Genomic DNA, 24,927 nt, shown 5'->3' with positions numbered 1-24,927 from the left:
AGGAAGATGATCGCTTATATCAGTTATAAGAAGTCCACCTACTATTTCATGGTCAATTTTATTTGTGAATATATTATCTATCAATGTATCTGTATCAATTGTTATTCTACTTGGTTTTATAATTACAGGGAAAAGGGAGTTACTATACATTGTATTTATGAAATCTGTTGTTTTCTGATGTCCATTTGGGTTTAGCAAATCTATATTAAAATCACCACAAATTATTTGCACTTTTTTATCATTTAGGTTGCTAAACATAGCAGCAAGTTTTTCATTGAATGTCTCAAGGCATGAACCTGGTGTCCTATAGATGCAACTTATAATTATATTGTTAGCTTTTTCAACATGGATTTCAATAGTGACACATTCCAATACGTTATCTATGGTGCTTGACATACATTCAATCAGACTACATTTCAAAACTTTATCTACATATAAGGCAACACCGCCTCCTTTTTTATTCACCCTGTTCATTGTAAATAATTCGTATCCTTCCAGTCCCATTTCACTAATTTTCTCATTATCGAGCCATGTTTCTGATATTGCAATTATATTAAACTTTTTTAACTTACTTAAACATTCTGTAATTTTAGAAAAATTTTTATACAGGCTTCTACTATTGAAATGTATGACCGACAATGCATTTGCCATTTTAATATTCATATTGAATTGGTCATCTGTATAGTACTCACAAGTATTATTGGTGTTATTGTAGAAGTGGGTATCTGGGTCAATGTTACTTTCAGGGTCATGCATGTTGTGCTCTGCATAGTTAAACGTTTTGAAGTTCGTTTTCTCAGCGTGTGTGGCAAAATAACCACCTTGACAGTCCTTTTCATAATCAAATTCTTCCTCTTCAATATCTCTGAATGGAAACCTATAATCTGTGTCCAAACTTGTCATTTATGTGTTTTTGTTTTTGTTGTTGTTTTTTGAGCCGTAAGGCCAGAAACACTTTCCATACCCATTGTTCATTATCCAATCGTCACTTTTCCAATAGATTCCAGAGCAGATTCCTGATTATTTATATTGCTCTAAGTCTTTGAGTTCTCTTATCATCACAACTTTCGCTTCTTCGGGATTGCCATTTAGTCTTATCATTACTTTGCAGTTCCTCGTCCATGTCGCTTGTATCTTATTTTGTTTTCTCAGGCTGCGTGCCTGTCTTGCAATTTCAGCAGTCTTTTTCGTTAAATGTTCATTTAAATACACACCAGTCCCTTTAAGCTTCTTACCCTGTTTCAGTAACTCAATCTTTGTTTTGCGACTCACAAACCGAAGAATAATTGATGGCTTTGTTTTACTGTCTTTCCTGGGGAGCGTGTGGCATGCTGCAATATGATGGCTCTGAATACTTACATTCTTCGTTTGAAGGAATTTTATCACTTGCTGTTCAAGCGTTTGCGGCTCCTCTACCGGGGCATCTTCACCATCTTTACCTCCCCCAGCTGTTACTCTGGCGTAGGTTCGGTGTTGCGTCTCCAGTCCACTTATGACTAAATCATCCATTCTTGTGTATTGTTCAAGGTCCTCGATTCGCCGTTCCAAGTCGTCTATTTTCTTGTCCTTGTCCTTTATGAGGTTTTTTAGTTGTTTTATTTCATCCATTAGGTCATGTAGCATACCTTGTTGTTTAGCCACTTTGCTCAGTTCATCAGACATGAAATTAAGCGATTTCCTAATCTCCTCCAACTCCTCTTAATCTCCTGGGTTTGCTTTTTTAGGCGGCATTTTGAAAATGATGAGGTTTGTATTTCCTTGTGATGGCCCGTTGAAGTCACTGTTGATTAACTTGTTGGTTGAGCCTTGGCCTAGTGGCTGCTGGAAGAGCCTTGGCCTGGTGGCTGCTGGAGGATCCTGGGCCTGGTGGCTGCTGGAAGAGCCTGGGCCTGGTGGCTGCTGGAGGATCCTGGGCCTGGTGGCTGCTGGAAGAGCCTGGGCCTGGTGGCTGCTGGAGGATCCTGGGCCTGGTGGCTGCTGCAGGAGCCTGGGCCTGGTGGCTGCTGGAAGAGCCTGGGCCTGGTGGCTGCTGGAGGATCCTGGGCCTGGTGGAGCAGGAGGGTCCTGGGCCTGGTGGCTGCTGGAGGGTCCTGGGCCTGGTGGCTGCTGGAGGGTCCTGGGCCTGGTGGCTGCTGGAGGGTCCTGGGCCTGGTGGCTGCTGGAGGATCCTGGGCCTGGTGGAGCAGGAGGGTCCTGGGCCTGGTGGCTGCTGGAGGGTCCTGGGCCTGGTGGCTGCTGGAGGGTCCTGGGCCTGGTGGAGCAGGAGGGTCCTGGGCCTGGTGGTTGCTGGAGGGTCCTGGGCCTGGTGGAGCAGGAGGGTCCTGGGCCTGGTGGCTGCTGGAGGGTCCTGGGCCTGGTGGCTGCTGGAGGGTCCTGGGCCTGGTGGCTGCTGGAGGGTCCTGGGCCTGGTGGCTGCTGGAGGGTCCTGGGCCTGGTGGCTGCTGGAGGATCCTGGGCCTGGTGGAGCAGGAGGGTCCTGGGCCTGGTGGCTGCTGGAGGATCCTGGGCCTGGTGGCTGCTGGAAGAGCCTTGGCCTAGTGGCTTATTTTTCAGTTTTGGTGCAACAAGCTACCAATTGTCTGGTGTTAATAATGTACCATGTTTGCAGTAGCCGATTCAGAAGCTATTGCTGGTTCTGTCAGCTGATCTGTATTCACTGCTGAAGCCTCTGCAAGTGTCTCTGTCCTCGCAGAAAAAGTCAAACTCAGTTCTGTGCGTGCTGATAGTTGTGTTTCTTGATGCTTAATGTAAAAATGGGATAAGATGCTCTAGACATTTCATTTTTTAGTACAAATGTTCTTAGCATAATTGTATATTCCTTATACTTTAAAGTGAAAGCAAACTGGTGTTAGGTTGGGGGGGGGGGGGGGGGGGGGGGGTTGGTACCCAAGACCTGGATCACTCCAGCTCTGAATCAGTGCTTTGAATTAAGGCTTTGAGGCCTCAGTGTTGTCACTGCAGTAGATCAAGCAGTCAATATAATAATCCTCACATGTTTGTATAGTTGCATGTAGATCAAGTGTAAGCAAACCACAGGTTATTATTTATTTATTATTTGCTACTACATATGTCATATTAGGTAAACTGACATAAGATTTGTTGCCAAGAAGCATTTTTACAACAAAGAAATAAATGACCAGACACAACTTTCCTTACATTTCATACAAAGTTTAGATGGTTTTCCATGTTTTTGTTTGTTTGTTTCAGAAATACTAGAACATGGATTCTCCTTTATTGAGCTATTTCACTGCTAACTTCTAAATCCTCTCATCTCCAGAAACCCTGGATGGATGGATGTTAAGACATTATTACTTTATTGCAACAGCAGAGAGTCCAGCCAAACTGATCATTTCATCAGAGCACATTTTTAACTTTGAGTTGTGCCTCAGTGGTTGTTTGTTTTGGGGAACTGAGCAGCAGTTAGCCTGGGAAATAGCTAGCAACACTAGATTTAAGGAGATAGCAGCATAACTAAAGGCTGGTTTAGCATCACTGCCCTTTTTATTTAAAAAGAAAGTTTTATATCCAATGTTAAAAGTGGCGTTTGGCCTCAATTATTATCTCTGGACCTGAACTCCACATAAGACTGAATGATGAATAAATCAACATAACACTGGATGAGAGAAAATAAGGCATGCACCCTGGCAAAATAAAAACACAATGAAAGTGAAAAAAGTGAAAATGAAAAGTGTTGGTTGTTTGTAAATGATGTCATACTTGCATAGGTCCTGTCTACTCACAGCACTTTCTGCTACATGTCTCATGTACCCAGTCACACACGTTCATGCAGCACTTCTATCTGTGCCTGAGGGCTTTAGCCAACATTCACACACGCTGATGGACTTGGGGTTCAGTGTCTTGTCCAAGGATACTTTGGCATGTGGACTGGAGGAAACTGTGGACCAATCCACTGACCCTGTGACTGGTACCAATTGTACCACCTGAACCACAGCTGGGACAAGATTAAAGCTGCTTAATAAAAGAAAACAGCAAGAGCAAAGAGATAAAGAACACTTGGGAAAGTCCGAATAGAGAAACATGTGTTCACAGCTTGAGCCACAATCTACTAGCTAACCTGAGTGAAGGAAAAGATTTGTCACGATTAACCAGCCTCTAAAGTTGGCAGCTCCTTGTAATGAATCATTTGACATTTCCATTTACTGCCAGTCTTTAGTGACTGAAACACTAACATGTGAAATTGGCTGTCAGAATTCACAGTTATGTTCTGCAGCAGATTTTAATCCAACTTTATGCAGCCTGGCGGGTGTTCATCGGCCTTCCTGGTGATTTAATTGGCCAGCACCTTAGCGTGCAAGGTGAATACAGCATGAATCACACAGGCTGCCATAAACAAAGTTACGCCCAAGACACATATTTGAAATTAAAATCAGCTGAGGACCTCGGTGCTGCTGCATACACACCTCCACACCACGTTATACACCTGAACACCACAGGGCTCATCAAACCTGTCACGATGAGCCAGACGACTGAAAATATGTTGTCTTTCTTTCTGGAATTTAATTTTTACTTAGAGATTGATGTTCTTTAAGTAAGTTTAAAACTATTTAAGAGATTTTTTTATCAATTCAATTCAGTTTTATTGATATTGCACCAAATCACAACTACAGATGCCTCAATGCCTTTTCTATTGTAAAGTAAAGAACCTACAATAATACAGAAAACAGAGAAAACCCCAACAATCATATGACCTTTATGAGCAAGTGCTTTGGTGACAGCGCTGCTGGGTTTTAACTGATAATAATACAGTGAGCCTATAAAAAGGTGTCTGTCTCTGTCATTTCCCATAAATGACTCTTTTTATCTTTAATCTCTTTTTTGTGCTACAATCAGAAAGCGGTAAAATATACTTAATAAAGTATAAATAACTTTTTTCATTCAGCTGTACTTAAAGTAAAAAAGAAAAGAACGTGACCCAGTTTGTCACTTTCTCAATAAAACTTTATCACTGAGTATTAAAAGTTTTGAGGCAGAAGCTGAGGAGACTTTTGCACATCCCCATGCTGCTGCTGTGAACGCTTCATTTTATCACATGTAGCTTTAACATGACCGTGCCTCTGCAGACAGCTGCAGCTCAACCTCTGCAGGTTTATGGAAAATAAAGGCGTTTACGGCAACAGTTGCTTTAGATGGCGCCTGTTGCATCCAACAAAAAGTCAGCGCCTTTAGCTACAATTAAAGGAAATTTAATCCATCAGCAGGCTTTTGAGAAGCAGCTCAGAGCAGATGAGAAATGTACCGTAGCTGGAGACGACTCAGTGCCTGCTCAGTTTTATGAAAGAAATCTTCAGTCTTTCAGTTCCTGCTGAGGACTCCAGAGGTATAAACATCTGTTTTTTCCTGGAGCTCAAACAGTTTGTCAGAGTCAGAAGCCACAGACTACAGACGAGCTCTTTTCTCCTCCAGTCCTATCAGCACATCTCCAGCTTAAAGCTTATACATGAAAATGGAAAGTATTTACTTAAATCCACCTGCTCTGTCAAACTCAGTTCGTTCAATAAAAACAAAAACAGCAGAATAGTTCAAATGATTATGAGATGAATCAGTTAATTTACAGCCAGAAAATTAATCTGCTTCAATTTTAATGACTGAGTTTATTGTTTGATTAGTTTTGAATAGTTTTTCTCTATTTCTGCTTCCTCAAATCTAAATCCTGCAGATTTTCTTTAGTGCTTTGCTTCATTGTGCATGTTGGAGTGTGTACTGCACTGAAGGCTGGATGAAACAGATCAGTTCCTTAGACCAGCCGGTGAAGCGATTAACTGAGAAAATAAAGAGCAGATTAACCAAATAAGACTTTCCTATAAGGCGACATCCTTTTTGAGCTGCAGGGGCCTAAAATTATCTGCAAGGTATTTTTTTAGATTGGCTGGAGGAATTTTTAATTAATTAATTAATATTTGTAATTAATTTTTATTTATGTCAAGCATTTTTTTTATTAATACAATATAATCACTTTACTTATGTCTTAATTTTTGCAAAAAATCTTAAAATGTATTAAATTGTACCTGCACATGTTGTATAGCAATATAATTTTTTCTGATAAAGGGGATGATTATTCCTCATTTATTATATTTAGATCCCGTATAACAAAGGTTTCAAACATAAAGCTCGGGGGCCAGAATCAGCCTCCAGAAACTGGAAAATGTGAAATTCATAGAATTTTAACATTTATCACTAATAATACTAATAATAACAATTTTAGGTTTTCTTGACATTTTAAAGAATCCCCCTTAGTTGCTATTCATACTACACCAAAGTCATTAGGTGACAGTTAAACAATTAAAGTTCCTGTTTTTTTTCCACTAAATTTGTAATTTATTTCTTTCTTTCTTTTTTTATAGTGGAATCATTGAAAAATATGAAATTATTTTTAAGTTAATGAAAGACTTTATATTTTATAATTACAGGACAGTCTGGGGCATCAACTAAAAGAACTTTTCTGTAATTTTACACATTAATCGTGCAGCTTCACATGTCCGGCCCACTTATGATCATAGTTACCTGTAAGTGGCCCACAGTGTAAAATGAGTTTGTCTTATAGATTCTGTGACATGATTAGTAATACTCAGTAACATCCATCAACCTCGGGTTTCACTGGGCAAAAGGCAGCGTTCACCCTGCACAGGGTTAACACACAGTGACAGAATAGAAACAATAGAATAGAAAATATTTGACACAGAGCACTATGGTTACTGGTTTTGTCTCACCTTCCTTGACTGAAAATAGGAGGCCTGGTGCTCTGGCTCTGCAGGGATGACATGAAACATTGAACAGACTGCACCCCGGCAGCTTTGGAAACTCCTGTTTTGGATGGTTTGACACATGAAGAAGAAGCTTATGCATGCATGGACACTGGAGGCACCAGCCTGAGGTTTGATAACACAAGACCATCATTCTGCCCTAGAAACAGGAAGATAATCTGAAGTTACCTTCAGGTGCTTTTAAGAGACTCTTCAAGTGGAATCTGAAAACTGAACTTTACAGAATACCTTTCAATGAAAAAGGTTCATGTCTGACTGTCATGCTCCTGGGAATTTGACCCAGGTTTTTGAGTTTGTTGGACATTTTATTCATTCTTCAGAATTATGAAATAGTTATGTTCAGGTTTTGAGAGCCTCTGAGTTTTGTTGCTTATGTTTCTAGGTTTTGGTTCTTGTTTCTGTTCATGTTTGTCCCCTTTTCATGTCTAGTCTGTATTTGTCTCATCTTTGTGTTGTCTTTAGTCTCTCCTGTTGTCGTCTCTCTGTCTCTCTATCATCTGTGTTTTGTCCTTTTGTCTCCAGGTCTGTTTATTCCCCAGTATCAAGCTTACATGTCTGAGTCTCAGTTTGCATCACTTGCTGCTTTATTTTGTTCGTTTTTTGTCTCCTATAGCTGAGCCACATTTAGTAATGCCAACATATTAAACGAACAATATTTGTCTCTTATATATGATACATCTATATATACACTGTCAAAGATACTTGTCTTTGAGTGAAGATTTAAGGTGATAGGAAATATAAATAACTGCAACTTGAATCTTTACTGAAGCTCAGTATTTGACACAGAGTTCAAACTCACTGCTGTAATAACTAATAATGATTAATATGATAACTATAATTATGCTGTCCTCGCCCTGAGTCTCTTAGTTTCACCAGCTAGACAGCGAGATAACGATGCTCCAATAATCAGACTTATTTCCTTTTTGCGCTGATTTATTGAAGAATGGCCTCTGACCATTGCCTTCTCTTTGACCATCGTAAAACTGAAAGTACAAAATACTGTATTAGCTAACTAACGTTGTAAACTAGCCTGTTACACTCTTACTGCAAGCTAACAAGATAAAACTTTCAAATGTATAAATTATTGAACCATTTTCACACAAAACAAAAGATAATAATTATTTTATCGACACTCATACTTACAGACATATCTTGTCCATGGCAACAACATTTTAAGGTCCGTATAAGCTTAGAACAATAACATTACGGTATCACTTTCCGCCATCTTTTATTTCTTCTCCACGTTCTCATTTTTTCCCTTCCCAAAGTAACCGAACCCATATTACAAAGCAGCCACTAGAGGGAGCTCTAGGGCAGTTTACAACTATAATATCCCATTTAACTTATAAAAGGCAGACCAATAATATTGGCGATAATATATTTACATTACCAAAGTGAGATGACTTTAGTCTCATGAACAACATTAGCTAATTGTTATTTACTAGCTAATCTTAAATGACTGTTCAGTACAGAAATGAAGCCCAACAATCATGTTTTACAGTCCTGTGGTCTCAGCCTCAGATACTTATTAAATCACACAGAGCTCATGTAGAAACAAATGAACAAAATATGTTCTCCTTCATTTCTGTCAAACAAAGCTGTATGAAACGTTTCCAGCGGTTTGTATCATGGTTGCTAGGCAACCTGGGCAGCGCGACGGAGGCTAGACCGTCACATTTCACAAGCCTACAAACCTCGCACTTCCGGCCTCAGCGGTCTTTGAGTACGCGGACCTTGAGGACCGTTAAGGCTGCGTACTTTAAGGCTGCAGACCCTGAATTGGGATACAGCCCTTGTCATGAGCTCACCCTTGCTGTGTGTCTTGTCTGTGTTGTAGTCTAGCTTCCTAGTGAAGTTCTTTGTACTATGGTTGCCTGCAAGTCCAGCAATAAAGCTGCCTTTTAGGTTCACTTCTGCATCTGAGTATCTGCATGTTGGGTTTATGCCTCTGTCTGCTGCACAGCACATCATGACCAAGACAGTGTTAAATTATTGAAACTGTTCCCTGCTGTTGGTGGAGGTTTTGTCCACAATATGGAGTTACTGAAGGTCACAAAACATACTTTCATAAAACAAAAACATGTAAAAATAGATTAAATATTTCACTGACACTTGAGAGTAGCAATACACCTTAAAAGTGTCGATTCACTTTTAGACACTGATTAACAGAAGAGACGTGTAAAGACTTTTGGGAGATTTTTGAGAAATGAGAATTTGTGAAACCTGTTTGCTATGGGGAATGTTTCTCAGGTGGTGAAATTGGATGAATATTTGGCTTTGCCCTCAGAAACAGTTTTATTGCCAAAAAATGTTTAACTTACCAAAGAATTTCTCCTGAGTTTTCTATTGAAATATATAAAATAGGAGAATTTGCAAAATAACAGAAAAATGTTCAAGTTCAATGTGAAAACAAAAATGTCAAAGTGAAAAAACGCAGTTCTCTGTCCTTGCAGTGAGTTTCCATCTTTAGCAAACTGTTATTAATCTGTATTTAAGTTCATTTTGTCTGAGGATCTCCTCACCATGAAATAATCATTCGATCAGGAGCTGTGTCTCAGGTCGGACTAGAGGTTTGTTTTGATGCCGTTTTATTACTTACAAACTAATATCGCCATCTGGTGGTTATACAGTTTATAACAAAAGTTAATGCTTGTCCCCATTTAAAGACTGCTTCCAAAAGAGGACTGAACCAAAGGCGTAGATTTGGTTTTGGCATTGGTGGGGACGGATGATTCAACCATTGAACCCTGCCTTGTTTCTTTTTTCTTTTTTTCCCTTTTTGTCTTTGCTTCTTGATAAAAGAAAAAAAAAAGGAGAAATATACTTGCCTACATATGCTATTCTACATGCTTTTAAACCACTTAAAATTACAATTCATAGTTTTATATGTGAATTAGATAATGTTAAATTACTATTAAACAAATGACTGACTAAGTATTTTAGACGTTAGTTTACTTCAGTCATATTCCATATAAATCAGGTATCATACAAAAATAAAAATAGCTTCAAATACAGTCATGACAATAAAAGAAAATGACTTTAAGAAATTAACAACATTAGTTCAGTTATAGTACACCAACATCTCTGATACATTAGCACTAAGGGAACACTGAATGACCTGGTGGGTTTTGTCCATAAAACTACTCGTCTAAGATTACCACAAAGTAAAAGATCTCTCAGCAAAATTATGCAACATTTTAGGCACTATTGCCCCGATCAAATCAGTGAGCTGGGATGTTTTATTCTAAACATGAACTACTGTTACAGCAACAGACATGGACTACTGGTGTCCCACACAACAACTCAATGTCCACTATGTGAAGGAGCCAAACACATGCCTGCTCCTCTCGCTAACTGAGATAAACTGCTGGCATATTTGTTTTACATCTATACTGTCCAGTCTCTCCTGGTGGACACACAGCAGCATTGTTTAATCTCATTTGAGTCATTGTTGACCTTAGCCATCTTTTTAGTCTTCTGAGAGCACTGAAGCTTCTTTCAGCCTCAGTACATGAGTTTTATCCTCAGATTAAAATTATTATTCTGTGCTTGATGTGCCTCACCTTTGGCTCTTCCCCTCTGACTGCACTAGGACATATTGCCACCTGATAAAATAACACATGGATTCGTGCCATATAAAAAGTGAGACATGTCAATTCAGATTCTTTGTCAAATATACACTAATGAATCAATTTACATCAGCAGCCTAACAACTGTCATGATAATAAATACTAGTTAATCTATAGCACCAAATCATCAGTCAGTCACCTGTGACCTCACCTCTTCACCTCTGTCTGAGCTACAACATGGCAGAGCTGCCTCTGTCACCTGATAAATAACAGTGAGACATTCAACATACATGCAGTCACACATGTGCTTCAAATACAGTCATGAACCATCAAGTCATCATCAAATTTCACCTGTGATCTTGTGTCACCATTACTCTCTATCACCTGACAAATAGGACATACATGACAATAAGAATAAAATGTGGAGCTGCTTCAGTGTTTCTGTCAATTTGTGCAGATCTTGACTCGTCAGTAATGTTTGTAGTGTGAGTGCATTTTTACAACAATTTGTGCAAACTGCACTACAAGGTGGAATATTTGCAAAATCCTGACTACCTCATGATATTTTGTCTCAAACATTAACGCTATGAATATGTCAGTACCATTAGGATAAAATTATTGTGTCACCAACATTTTAACGTTAGACATATAATTTTAACAGCCTCTGTAAACTAATATCCTGGCTCGCTCGAGGCTCCGTTTTCTCTGACAGTTTCAATCAAAATGAGAAATGCTGCTCTGAGACTGAGAGAACTGATAGTGCTGCCTGCTGTGCAGTTAGTTTACAAAACACGTTATTCATGGTTACATACAATTTTAGACTGATGTGGGCCAAAGCCTAGCATAGCCTGTAACGTTATTGTGACGGACACATGTTATGACTGAGCTTGACTTTAAGTGACTTACAGGTTTCTTTGAAAAATACTTTCTTATATCCAGGTTCTTCCTTGTTGCTGCCGTCCTCCTCTCCTCCTCGCAGCGCAGGCTTGCCGCTGCTAAAACTAAACAGAGCTCCAATCACATTGGCCATATTTGTCACGTGACGTAGGACTCCAGTAGAGAACGTAATTTAACTCTTTCTGCACCGCTGGGTGAATGAGACGCTGACAGATCGTTTTTTTTTTTCTTTCTATCGGGTTTGTTTTTCTTTCTAATTATTGGTGGGGACAATTCAATAATCGCTGGATATTGGTGGGTCCCTTCCGTCCATGCCAAATCTACGCCCTTGGACTGAACAGTCGTTTAGCTTCTAGTTTAATCGGCTTTGCTGTGTAATCTTTGCTGCCAACAGTGTAGTGAAACATTTAAGCTGCACATGAAAGTTAATGGGTAATTATGATGATCTTTACCACAAAGATTTTAAATGAAAGAATAAACAAAGGACATGAAAACTGATTCTTATGTCTACTGTGTATCTTCAGTGTGAATGTTGAGTTATATTTGAGTGTCTGCATTTAAAGCACATATTAATGTATTGTTTCAAAATCCATGGTGGTACACAGGAAAAATTACTAAAGAATGTAGAATTAGAACACTATCTGTATTTGTTTTTTAAATAGCTTTACATATATTTTACTATTTAAGAAAAATACTCAAGCTTGCTGCCTGTCTTGTACAGTAATTTCATTTGAACTTAGGTTTGATTTAGTGGAGTCAGTTGTTCCCATGCATCATTCTGTAAGTGTGAGAATGAACTAAGATTAGAAAATGTCAAAATATAAAGTGTGATTTATTTTTGTTCATCACAGCATCCTAAACTTTGCTGAACTTTTTCAAATATAAAATGAACTCGCTGAGTGTTGACTGTCACATTTCAAAGCACCAAGTAAAGATAAACTATTAAACTTTAACTGGGTCAGACTTGTTACTGCATGTTGTAACCAAACATACCACACCCTGCATCATTTGATTGGCTCTTGGTTGCTCTTTAGCGCCTCCCTTCACAGATGTGTCTGTATCAGGATGGGTCTAAACAACATGGTGTAAATGCAGTTGCTGGTGAGCCTCATTTCCTGTAGGAGGTGAAAAAGAGCAGAGATCTGTTTCCCTTCAGAGCACAGAGGTTGTTTCTGTTCAGAGGAAGTGAAACTGTCTGACAGTCACTGAGAGACGGTGAAACGGCACAGCACATGAATCAAATGGATCAAACAAAAATCTGCTGTTCAGTTTGTTTGGATCTACTGAAGGATCCGGTGACTATTCCCTGTGGACACAGCTACTGCATGAACTGTATTAAAAGCTTCTGGGATGAAGAGGAAAAGAAGAAAATCTACAGCTGCCCTCAGTGCAGACAGACTTTCACAGCGAGGCCTGTCCTGGTGAAAAACACCATGTTAGCAGATTTAGTGGAGGAGCTGAAGAAGACTGGACTCCAAGCTGCTCCTGCTGATCACTGCTATGCTGGACCTGAAGATGTGGCCTGTGATGTCTGCACTGGAAGAAAAATGAAAGCCTTCAAGTCCTGTTTATTCTGTCTGGCATCTTACTGTGAGAAACACCTTCAGCCTCATTTTATATCCTCCGCATTTGAAACACACAAGCTGGTGGAGCCCTCCAAGAAGCTCCAGGAGAACATCTGCTCTCGTCATGATGAGGTGATGAAGATGTTCTGCCGTACTGATCAGCAGAGTATCTGTTATCTCTGCCCTGTGGATGAACATAAAGGCCACGACACAGTCTCAGCTGCAGCAGAAAGGACTGAGAGGCAGAGAGAGCTGGAGGTGAGTCGACAAAACATCCAGCAGAGAATCCAGGACAGAGAGAAAGATGTGAAGCTGCTTCAACAGGAGGTGGAGGCCATCAATCAGTCTGCTGATCAAACAGTGGAGCACAGTGAGAAGATCTTCACTGAGCTGATCCATCTCATCCAGAAAAGAAGCTCTGATGTGAAGCAGCAGATCAGATCCCAGCAGGAAACTGGAGTGACTCGAGTCAAAGAGCTTCAGGAGAAGCTGGAGCAGGAGATCACTGAGCTGAAGAGGAAAGATGCTGAGCTGAAGCAGCTCTCACACACAGAGGATCACATCCAGTTTCTACACAACTACCCCTCACTGTCAGCACTCAGTGAGTCTACAGACTCATCCAGCATCAATATCCGTCCTCTGAGCTACTTTGAGGATGTGACAGCAGCTGTGTCAGAGGTCAGAGATAAACTACAGGACATTCTGAGAGAGGAATGGACAAACATCTCACTGACAGTCACTGAAGTGGATGTTTTACTGTCAGATCCACCAGAGCCAAAGACCAGAGCTGGATTCTTAAAATATTCATGTGAAATCACACTGGATCCAAACACAGCACACAAACAGCTGTTATTATCAGAGGGGAACAGAAAAGCAACATTAATGAAACAACAACAGTCTTATTCTGATCATCGAGACAGATTCACTGGATGGCGACAGGTCCTGAGTAGAGAGAGTCTGACTGGACGTTGTTACTGGGAGGTGGAGAGGAGAGGGAGAGGAGTTGATGTAGCAGTCGCATACAAGAATATCAGCAGAAAAGGAGAGGGTATTGAATGTGTATTTGGATATAATGACAATTCTTGGTCATTAGATTGTAACAACAACAGTTATACATTTCGGTACAACAACATCCAAACTCCTGTCTCAGGTCCTCGTTCCTCCAGAGTAGGAGTGTACCTGGATCACAGAGCAGGTATTTTGTCCTTCTACAGCGTCTCTGAAACCATGACTCTCCTCCACAGAGTCCAGACCACATTCACTCAGCCGCTCTATGCTGGACTGGGGGTTTACTATAAATATGGAGGCACTGCTGAGTTGATTAAAGTGAAATAGACTGAAGTCTTTCATATTGTGGGTTTAAATCTGTATTTTAGTTTCATTTTATTTTCTCTCCATCATTTCTGCACAGAGATCAGCTGTCAGTCAAACATTATGGGTGGTACCTCCACATCTTCTAGTTGTTCTCTTGATGTTTCTGAGTTTTTAAAGGAGATCTTTCCTGTGACTGTTTATGGAGGCTATCACTGCTCATCATCATTTTGATTTACTAAAATATTTCTCCACATGAAAATGTAAACTTCTCTATCCTCTAAATGTTTCTGGAATATTTGTATTGAAAAATGTCGACATTTCTCTTTATGAGTATGGCAGACCATGTGTGTGTGTTTGTGTTTGTTTTTGTCAAAATCATCAAACAAATGAGGAAAAACTGTGATTTTAATGAATGAATTCATATATTGTGTTGATGTTTTATTGTGTGAATAAACTGGAAGGTTTGACTATAAATCAAACTTTGAACAAAGTCTTTTCTTTTCGATATGGCCTAAAATTCATATTGTGATATAATTTGAAGCATGTGCGGTAACGATATATATCGTGATATATTCTTTTCTTCTGTATAACGTATTTTCCACACTATAAGGTACATTTAAAATCCTTTAATTTTCTAAAAAATAGAGATTGTTCCTTTTGTATGAATTCTGGTTGTGCTTACTGACCTCTAACCGATTTTGGCTGCAGAAATCTGTTAAAAAATGTTTTAGTACAACTTTGGTAAGCCGCACTGCTTGATAGATTGTCAGAGCATTACGGCTGCCGTAGTGAGGAGCTTCGCGGAGTAATCTGGGTCCAAAACTCCATCCATTTCAGGTCCCAAAGTCAAACGAACACTGAGAGTTAAAAACGGTCTAAATTCTTTCATCTTTAATTAAATCATCAGCGTTGCTGCTTTATCGGGTGTAACAATCAAGTTTTACATCCATGAAAACAGAAGTTTTTAAATTTAACGGAGTTAGAAGTTAGCAGGAAGTTAGCTTGCTAGTTTCCACCTAAACATGACATACCATGCTCTGGCTGAGAGATTCTGAAACTAATTAAAACGTACAGCTCTGCTATCACTTCCGACATAAATGAAGACAGAAAACTAAACAGCAGTGGCGTTTGCAGGGTTACTGAAGTTGGACTACCTGGTATATAATGTTGTGCTACGTGATTGCTAGCAACACAGCTATGTTAGCATAACATTAGCACAGTGAAGCTGGAGGATGAACGCTAGGGGTGGGTGATATAAAAGATATACGATAGAAATGATATAAATTTTGCCAACGATAGAGATTTTGACTATACCGCTCTATCGCGATAGCGCATGTTGATGATGTCATCAAGCTGCGCCTGTTTTGGTCGAAAGCATCGCAGTGGCTAAAACCATTATCATCTGCAAATTATGGCGGGCGACAGTCATAGCAAAGAGATAAACCACTTTTGAAATATGGGGAAAGTCAAAAACTGCGCTTCCTCCACTTCCGTAACATTGATTCATTAATGTTGAATTAGTTATATTGATAACTAACCTGGTATTGTGGATGAATAATCTCAGTTGTTCTCCTGACTGAAGTTTGGCCCGTGTATAGCATCCTGCTATGCGATTGCATTTGTCCCTGACCACCAGAATCCTTCATGTTAACTTTTATCGAGTGGAAGAAAAGTTAGCGTTCATCCTCCAGCTTCACTGTGCTAATGTTATGCTAACATAGCTGTGTCGCTAGCAATCACGTAGCACAACATTATATACCAGGTAGTCCAACTCCAGTAACCCTACAAACGCCACTGCTGTTTAGTTACCTGTCTTCATTTATGTTGGAAGTGATAACAGAGCTGTACGTTTTAATTAGTTTCAAAAATCTCTCAGTCAGAACATGGTATGCCATGTTTAGGTGGAAACTAGCAAGCTAACTTCCTGTTAACTTGTAACTCTGTTAAATTTAATAAATTCTGTTTTCATGGATGTATGTTATGTTTTCATGGATGTTAAACTTAATTGTTACACCTGGTAAAGCAGCAACGCTGATGATTTAATTAAAGATGAAAGAATTTAGACCGTTTTTAACTCTTAGTGTTCGTTTGACTTTGGGACCTGAAATGGATGGAGTTTTGGACCCAAATTACTCCGCGAAGCTCCTCACTACGGCAGCCGTAATGCTCTGACAATCCATCAAGCAGTGCGGCTTACCAAAGTTGTACTAAAACATTTTTTAACAGATTTCTGCACGCCAAAATCGGTTCGAGGTCAGTAAGCACAACCAGAATTCATACATAAGGCACACTCTCAATTTTTGAGAAAATTAAAGGATTTTAAGTGTGCCTTATAGTGTGGAAAATACGTTATACAGAAGAAAAGAATATATCGTGATATATATCGTTACCGCACATGCTTCAAATTATATCGCGATATGGATTTTAGGCCATATCGCCCAGCCCTAATGAACGCCAACTTTTTGGAGGCCAGCAGGTGGATGGGGGAAAGGGGAGGCGGAGGTGGAGAGACCGAAGGCGGCTGCCGGTCTGACTGTCAGGTGAAATGAGCGTCAGGTAAGAAGTTATGACCTGCAGTCTATCTGGGTCAGATATAAACCAAGTTTAGGTGGAGTTTATTTTCATTGTGCTAACTTTTTACAGTCAGTTACAATAACTCATACTGTGTACTAGCTAGCATGACGGAGTTTCTATACAGTTGGGTGGGTGCTATGATGTTACTGGTGAACTTTATTTTATTCATATGGTTAGTTAGTAGAGTTGCATACCGTTCCGTAAAAAACAGAATCCTCTGGTATTCAGAGTTAATTTTACGCATTTCGTATTGAGCTGAAAATAAACGCGATTTGTCCCGTACTTCAGCTACAATAAAAAAAAAGACAAAAAGCTGGAGTTATTCTGTGTCTTTACGCTGTCAGCTGCCTCTTCTTCTCTCATTCTCCCCCCTCCCTCTCCTGCTGCTACTTCAATCATGAAACTGATCAATGATCAGCCGATCGGCGTTTCTGCCGCAAGTCCCGTCTCTCTTGCTTGTTTATCTCCCGCTTTGCGCCAGAAAGAGGAAACTAGCGGAGGTCGCGTTAAACAGCAGAAGCACCTTTAAACTTGATCAGCTGTTGTTAGAATTTTTTTAATATTACTTTCTAGTATCAGCTGATGCTTGCTGGAGCCACGGCCGTAAAAGCTGCTGGTCATGATATCAGTTTGTATATCTGGTGAGAGGGAAACATGAAGATGAAACCAGGAGACGTCCTTACTGAATCATCAGAGCTGAACAGGTGATGGAGAAACAGGTTTATCTTTTAGGTGACATGAATGGGTTGAAGGAAAGCTATGAACTGTTTCTGAGAGACAACTTACACCAGGATCCTTTTCTATGTAGCTGACAGCTGGTAACTGTGCAGGGGCGGGTCTAGCAAAGTGTTGCCAGGGGTCCATGTACGGCATTAACAGGGAAAGGGGGGCACAAAGAAATACTTTTCTTTCTTATTCTCATTTAAAATTTCTAGCTTTTAACAAATAATTATCTGAATCTTACAATCAAAGTTTTCATCTGATGTCAAATTTATAGAAATCCATTATTGTACATAGTAATTTTTTTTTCAGGGTCCCAACATAATTTCTTCAGAAGAAAGTACTGTACATGATGCCAGTATTTTCCCACATTTTCTAGATACTGTACTAGTACTTTGTGTAAAATGCCATCAAAAAGGCAGTTCAGTTTTATTCTTTCTCACCTGTCTTTCTGTCTCCTTTCACTTTTAAAAGGTTGCCATGTTAGAAAAAATATTTTGCCCTGCCATGCTGTTTATTGATGTGGCAAATAAATACTTTATGAAAATATCACTAAATCTGTCATTTATTATTTTTAATATTCAGTAATGGTCATGTCTCACCTCTAGTCTTCTCTGTCTTAATTTCAGGTTTCCACCATATGTTGTAGATAGTTCAGGAAGTTAACTCAACCAAGCAGTCTTTGGGTTTCGGCTAAGTACTGTTTAGAATGCCAGAATAGGGAGGATGGTGTAGGTTTAAGTTTATTAGATTGATACATATGTACCAACAAGACAGTGTACATCACTGTCACAACGACGTTTGTTTTCATTCAAAGGCTTTATGGTTTTTCCTATAATACCTGGTGGGCCGGTCTCTAGTCAAAATGCCCGGGCTAATTTTTTGTCCCAGTCCAGCCCTGGTCATACCGAGTGTAAAGCTGCTACCACAGCGAGATTTGATCGGTTAAGAGAGAGAGCGATATCAAAACAGCCACAAAAAGTCCGCATATATGTGCCCAAGTGTTGTATTGAAGCAAGCAAGTGATGAATAACTGTTTTCCAGTATGTTGGTTTTTTCTCGTATGGGTCTGACCCTTTCACTCCTTTGATTTTTTCCTCGTACTTGTTTTTTGGCCTTTTCATCAAGTCTGTCTTCGTACGGACCTGCCGAGTTCGTCTTCATTTTGTACATAACTGTTTTGGGGGTAAATAAAATGCAAGTAGGGATTAAAACCGCAAAATTAATGACTACCGGTGCTGGAAATGCTAGTGTTTGATGAAGTGTGTTGATGTTGTTGCCACTCGTACCCAGCATGCAATGCGCGAAAGTCACGTGGTCTGTCAATCTCTATTTCAAACAGTAACAGTTCAAAACTGGAAAAATAAAATTCCAATGAAACCTGTTTACACTTGTAGCGATCTCTGAAGATAGCAGCTACTCCTCCACCTCGACCAGATCTGCGTGGGACATTAAAATAGCAGCAGTCTGAAGGCAAAAGTTCTGCAAAGGCGCTGGAATCACCAGCAGTTATCCACGTCTCAGTCAGGCAGAGAAAGTCCAAGTACTGTGACAAAAAATATTCCTTAAGGATAAAAGTCTTATTCGATACCGGCGTTTACCAGGCCAAATTTGGCCGGAGTTGAATAGTCACCAGACTTAGAAGTTCGCGCAACATAACGCAGGTTTTGCAGATTCACTCCGCGCTGCCGTGGACAGGGAGGCAGGGAGCGGCCGGGCGGGAACAGCTCAGAGCCAGCGAGCGGCACCAGATACATATAGGATGGCTTACGAAGATGTCAGGGAAAAGGGGGGCGACAGGCAACGCCAGGGACAGCAAAACCAAACGCCAGACAGGCCTTCAATTTCAGTAATCTCCCACTCCGTTTGCCGCGACGGCGACCTCGCTTCCGCAGAGACGGCACAGGTACACGGAGCAGGTGAGTAGGAACCAACGACAGGAGTGGAGGCGGTATTTTGTGTGCATTTCCCAGTCGACACACCGGCGTATTGGGAGATAGTCGAAGATCAAGTAAAATGTGGCGATCATAGAGCAGCAGGGAGTCTACATCATAGCAGAATAAAAACATTAAAACAGAAATTTGGAGGAACAGACGGCAAGACATACACATCGGCGCCATCTTCGATCCAGCAATCTGCGATTTTCTGTTTGATTTAGTGGAGTCGGTTGTTCCCATGCATCATTCTGTAAGTGTGAGAATGAACTAAGATTAGAAAATGTCAAAATATAAAGTGTGATTTATTTTTATTCATCACAGCATCCTAAACTTTGCTGAACTTTCTGAAATATAAAATGAACTCGCTGAGTGTTGACTGTCATAACTCGAGAAAAGTTAAACTGGGCTGAACCAGTTGAAACTAATTTTAACAGTTTAAACCAGTTAAACCAGTTTACCTGCTTCAGACTTGTTACTGCATGCTGTAACCAAACATACCACACCCTGCATCATGTGATTGGCTCTTGGTCGCTCTGTAAGAATATTTCTTTAGTGCCTCCCTTCACAGATGTGTCTGTATCAGGATGGGTCTAAACAACATGGTGTAAATGCAGTTGCTGGTGATCCTCATTTCCTGTAGGAGGAGAACAAGAGAAGAGATCTGTTTCCCTTCAGAGCACAGAGGTTGTTTCTGTTCAGAGGAAGTGAAACTGTCTGACAGTCACTGAGAGACGGTGAAACGGCACAGCACATGAATCAAATGGATCAAACAAAATTCTGCTGTTCAGTCTGTTTGGATCTACTGAAGGATCCGGTGACTATTCCCTGTGGACACAGCTACTGCATGAACTGTATTAAAAGCTTCTGGGATGAAGAGGAAAAGAAGAAAATCTACAGCTGCCCTCAGTGCAGACAGACTTTCACACCGAGGCCTGTCCTTGAGAAAAGCACCATGTTAGCAGATTTAGTGGAGGAGCTGAAGAAGACTGGACTCCAAGCTGCTCCTGCTGATCACTGCTATGCTGGACCTGAAGATGTGGCCTGTGATGTCTGCACTGGGAGAAAAATGAAAGCCTTCAAGTCCTGTTTAGTCTGTTTGACATCTTACTGTGAGAAACATGTTAAGATTCATTATGAATGTCCTGCATTTGACAAACACAAGCTGGTGGAGCCCTCCAAGAAGCTCCAGGAGAACATCTGCTCTCGTCATGATGAGGTGATGAAGATGTTCTGCCGTACTGATCAGCAGAGTATCTGTTATCTCTGCCCTGTGGATGAACATAAAGGCCACGACACAGTCTCAGCTGCAGCAGAAAGGACTGAGAGGCAGAGAGAGCTGGAGGTGAGTCGACAAAACATCCAGCAGAGAATCCAGGACAGAGAGAAAGATGTGAAGCTGCTTCAACAGGAGGTGGAGGCCATCAATCAGTCTGCTGATCAAACAGTGGAGCACAGTGAGAAGATCTTCACTGAGCTGATCCATCTCATCCAGAAAAGAAGCTCTGATGTGAAGCAGCAGATCAGATCCCAGCAGGAAACTGAAGTGAGTCGAGTCAAAGAGCTTCAGGAGAAGCTGGAGCAGGAGATCACTGAGCTGAAGAGGAAAGATGCTGAGCTGAAGCAGCTCTCACACACAGAGGATCACATCCAGTTTCTACACAACTACCCCTCACTGTCAGCACTCAGTGAGTCTACAGACTCATCCAGCATCAATATCCGTCCTCTGAGCTACTTTGAGGATGTGACAGCAGCTGTGTCAGAGGTCTGAGATAAACTACAGGACATTCTGAGAGAGGGATGGACAAACATCTCACTGACAGTCACTGAAGTGGATGTTTTACTGTCAGATCCACCAGAGCCAAAGACCAGAGCTGGATTGTTAAAATATTCATGTGAAATCACACTGGATCCAAACACAGCAAACAAAGAGCTGTTATTATCAGAGGGGAACAGAAAAGTAACAGTAATGGAAACACAACAGTCTTATTCTGATCATCCAGACAGATTCACTGACTGGCTTCAGGTCCTGAGTAGAGAGAGTCTGACTGGACGTTGTTACTGGGAGTTGGGGAGGAGTTTATGTAGCAGTTGCATACAAGAATATCAGCAGAAAAGGAGAGGGTATTGAATGTGTATTTGGATATAATGACAAATCTTGGTCATTAAATTGTTACAACAACAATTATACATTTCGGTACAACAACATCCAAACTCGTGTCTCAGGTCCTCGTTCCTCCAGAGTAGGAGTGTACCTGGATCACAGAGCAGGTATTTTGTCCTTCTACAGCGTCTCTGAAACCATGACTCTCCTCCACAGAGTCCAGACCACATTCACTCAGCCGCTCTATGCTGGACTTTGGCTTTACTGCAATGGAGACACTGCAGAGTTGATTAAAGTGAAATAGACTGATGTCTTTCATATTGTGGGTTTAAATCTGTATTTTAGCTTCATTTTATTTTCTCTCCATCATTTCTGCACAGAGATCAGCTGTCAGTCAAACATTATGGGTGGTACCTCCACATCTTCTAGTTGTTCTCTTGATGTTTCTGAGTTTTTAAAGGAGATCTTTCCCGTGACTGTTTATGGAGGCTATCACTGCTCATCATCATTTTGATTTACTAAAATATTTCTCCACATGAAAATGTAAACTTCTCTATCCTCTAAATGTTTCTGGAATATTTGTATTGAAAAATGTCCACATTTCTCTTTATGAGTATGGCAGACCATGTGTGTGTGTTTGTGTTTGTTTTTGTCAAAATCATCAAACAAATGAGGAAAAACTGTGATTTTAATGAATGAATTCATATATTGTGTTGATGTTTTATTGTGTGAATAAACTGGAAGGTTTGACTATAAATCAAACTTTGAACAAAGTCTTTTCTTCTGTCTTCATTCCAGGATCTCACTCAAATCTGATGCAGAAAATATGAAACTAATCTGAGAGAATAACTGAAGCAGTTTTCCTCCTGAAGCATCACAAAGTTCAGAGTTCATGTTTAGAGCAGAAGATTCAGCAGTCGCTCTGTGACCTTTCAACTTTCTTCACTAAAACAGCTTCATTACAGAGAAACAAGTCACATTTTCTTGATGCTCTTAAGTCCTTTCAGATGTTTTTAATGGTCCTTGAATGCAGCATCAGTGTCGCAGGTTTAAAAGGTCACTTTCTGTTGTGTTCAAAGATTTCCTTCAGATATGGTCTTTAATCAGTAAAGCCAGTGATACAGCAGTGTCATTAGCTGTGTTATTGGCACCAGGCTGTGTTTATGTATGTATTTAATTCTGTCTGAGGATGTCTTCAGCATGAAATGATCATTTGCTCAGCTGCTGTGTCTCATCTCTTATCAGACATTGGTTGGAACAGAGTTTTGTTGCTGACCATCTGACAAGAGGGTGAAGAAAAGCTTCAGGCTTCATTTGGACACTACGTTGGACAGAAGTCTCCACAAAAATGACTCAGAAACACAAATATTATTAATGAAAGTCCAAATGTCAAAAAGGGGTCATACATGATCCTGAGAAATGTCCTTGAACATTTGAACATGAGTCAGAGGGTTGTCAGGTTTCTACACTGCATCGTGGCATCAAGCCTGAGATGTCTGTGTAAACAAGTATGGAGGACACAAATGCACAGACGCAGTCGAGCTGTTTACTGCTGATGAGGAAGGAAAATAGTCTGTTGGATATTAAAGCAGCATTTATTAGAGTAAGAACAGATACTTGTGTCCTTCATTTGATCCCCGTCAATTTACAGAAGACTTAAGGACCCTTTGACTTCTAACATACAGCTGCATGTTTACAATTTTATTATTGATTTATTTCTAGCAAAGCGAGACTTTACTGATTAAAGACATATAATCAGACAGACAGTAATAAACAATCAAATACATCAAATTATCATCAATATTTAAATAAATGAACCATTGCAACAAACAAAACAACAATTCAACAGATAGTTCTATAAAACTGTGGATGATTCAAAGTGCTGCTATAACTGCACAACAAAACTGCAGTGAGAAAAGCTTTGGATGTTCAGTTTAGTTATAACGACAGTTAAACAACTAAAATACTCGGTTAAGTAGGTGAGAAAAAGTTACATTTACTGGATCAGTTTAAGACCAAAATACATTTGAATGAATTACTGACATGGACACTTTGTGAAAAATTACTAAACAGTTCAGGCAAAATTTTACTAAAACCTTTGAATTAAACTTCAAAGTTTTCCTTTCAAGCACATCTTGATGTTTTCATTGAAAATCCACAGTGACTGTGTACACAGGAAAAACTACAAAATAATGTTTGTTTGTTTTTGTAAACATTGTGGAGCGATCTGCATTTGTTATTGCTAAATTTTAAATATTTGTGTCTATTAAATGATCATGATGGCAGTAATATCATTTGAACATAACATCTTTATTTATAACGCACTTTACATCCAACAATGTTGACCAAAGTGCTACAAATATAAAACAGAGAGAAAACAGTTTAAATTACATATAAAATATTTTAAAAATTAAAAATAATATAATTAATAAGAAAACATATTAAGAGACATCAACAAGTCCTGCTGTGCTGAAAGCCAAGGTAAATAAATATAAGATAAGATAAGATAACCTTTATTAGTCCCACACGTGGGAAATTTGTTTTGTCACAGCAGGAAGTGGACAGTGCAAAAGTTATATAGCAAAATTAGAATACAATAAGAATTAAATACTGTACACAACTGTACAGAATAGAATAAAATAAAATACTATATACAGTAGAATAAATAGAATAAAATATACAATAGGATAAAAATAGAATGCAAATGCTTTATACAACTGAGTAAAAATACAACTTTGTCAGGAAAAGAGTATTGCACTTAGTGTTATTGCACATGTGTGTGTTTGATCAGTTGGAGTCTTTGTTGTGGAGTCTGACAGCAGTGGGGAGGAAAGACCTGCGAAATCTCTCCGTCCCACACCGTGGGTGCCGCAGCCACTGAAGGAGCTGCTCAGTGCTGTCACAGTCTCCTGCATGGGGTGGGAGATGTTGTCCATCAGGGACGACAGCTTAGCCACCATTCTCCTGTCACTCACCACCTCCACTGGGTCCAGAGGGCATCCTAGGACAGAGCTGGCCCTTCTAATCTAACGTGATTTAAAAACAGATAAGGAAGGTGTCTAACATGTAAAGGCAACTCATTCCACAATTTTGGTGCTGCCACATCAAACGCCCGATCCCCTCTGAGCTTACGATTAGTCCTGGGCACACTCAAGAGGAGCTGGTCTGCCGACCTGAGGGACCGGGAAGGTATGTATGGATGAAGAAGCTCAGAGAGGTACAGAGGGGCAGCATTGGACAAACTTTTAAAAACAAATAAAAGCAGCTTAAAATGGATCCTAAAATGCACGGGCAGCCAAGGAAGTGAATATAAAACTGGGGTGATATGCTCGCATCTACGAGTGCCAGTTAAAAGGCGTGCAGCAGCATTCTGAACTAGCTGCAGTCGAAAAACAGAAGATCGACTCACCCCAAAATAAAGAGAATTACAGTAATCCAGCCGAACGGTTACAAAAGCGTGGATTACTG

General features: G+C 40.0%; 1 protein-coding gene and 1 pseudogene across 2 annotated transcripts; both read left to right on the top strand.

The window, feature by feature from the left end:
• Positions 1 to 12,319: 12,319 nt before the first annotated feature.
• On the top strand, positions 12,320 to 14,438 carry LOC148097647 (tripartite motif-containing protein 16-like). 2 transcript variants are annotated; one of them, XM_087831450.1, is made up of 2 exons: positions 12,320 to 12,508; positions 12,998 to 14,438. In XM_087831450.1, exons 1-2 carry the CDS (start codon positions 12,481 to 12,483, stop codon positions 14,146 to 14,148), a joined length of 1,179 nt encoding a protein of 392 aa, XP_087687576.1. In that variant the 5' UTR covers positions 12,320 to 12,480; the 3' UTR covers positions 14,149 to 14,438. The 2 variants fall into 2 exon arrangements, with proteins under 2 accessions (XP_087687576.1, XP_087687575.1); XM_087831449.1 differs by having other exon boundaries at positions 12,320 to 14,438.
• Positions 14,439 to 19,949: 5,511 nt separating this feature from the next.
• Positions 19,950 to 21,763, top strand: LOC148097646 (tripartite motif-containing protein 16-like; annotated as a pseudogene).
• Positions 21,764 to 24,927: the final 3,164 nt, after the last annotated feature.

This window comes from Neolamprologus brichardi, chromosome 18 (assembly GCF_056152115.1).
Source record: "Neolamprologus brichardi isolate AB-2024 chromosome 18, ASM5615211v1, whole genome shotgun sequence".
NCBI classification, from domain to species: Eukaryota; Metazoa; Chordata; class Actinopteri; order Cichliformes; family Cichlidae; genus Neolamprologus; species Neolamprologus brichardi.
The sequence above is the reverse complement of the archived record's forward strand: the minus strand, read 5'-3'. Positions and strand labels throughout refer to the sequence as shown.

Bases quoted from the DNA above. Each gene is read 5' to 3' on its own strand.
- LOC148097647 (XM_087831449.1), top strand. From the start codon at position 12,481: ATGAATCAAATGGATCAAACAAAAATCTGCTGTTCAGTTTGTTTGGAT.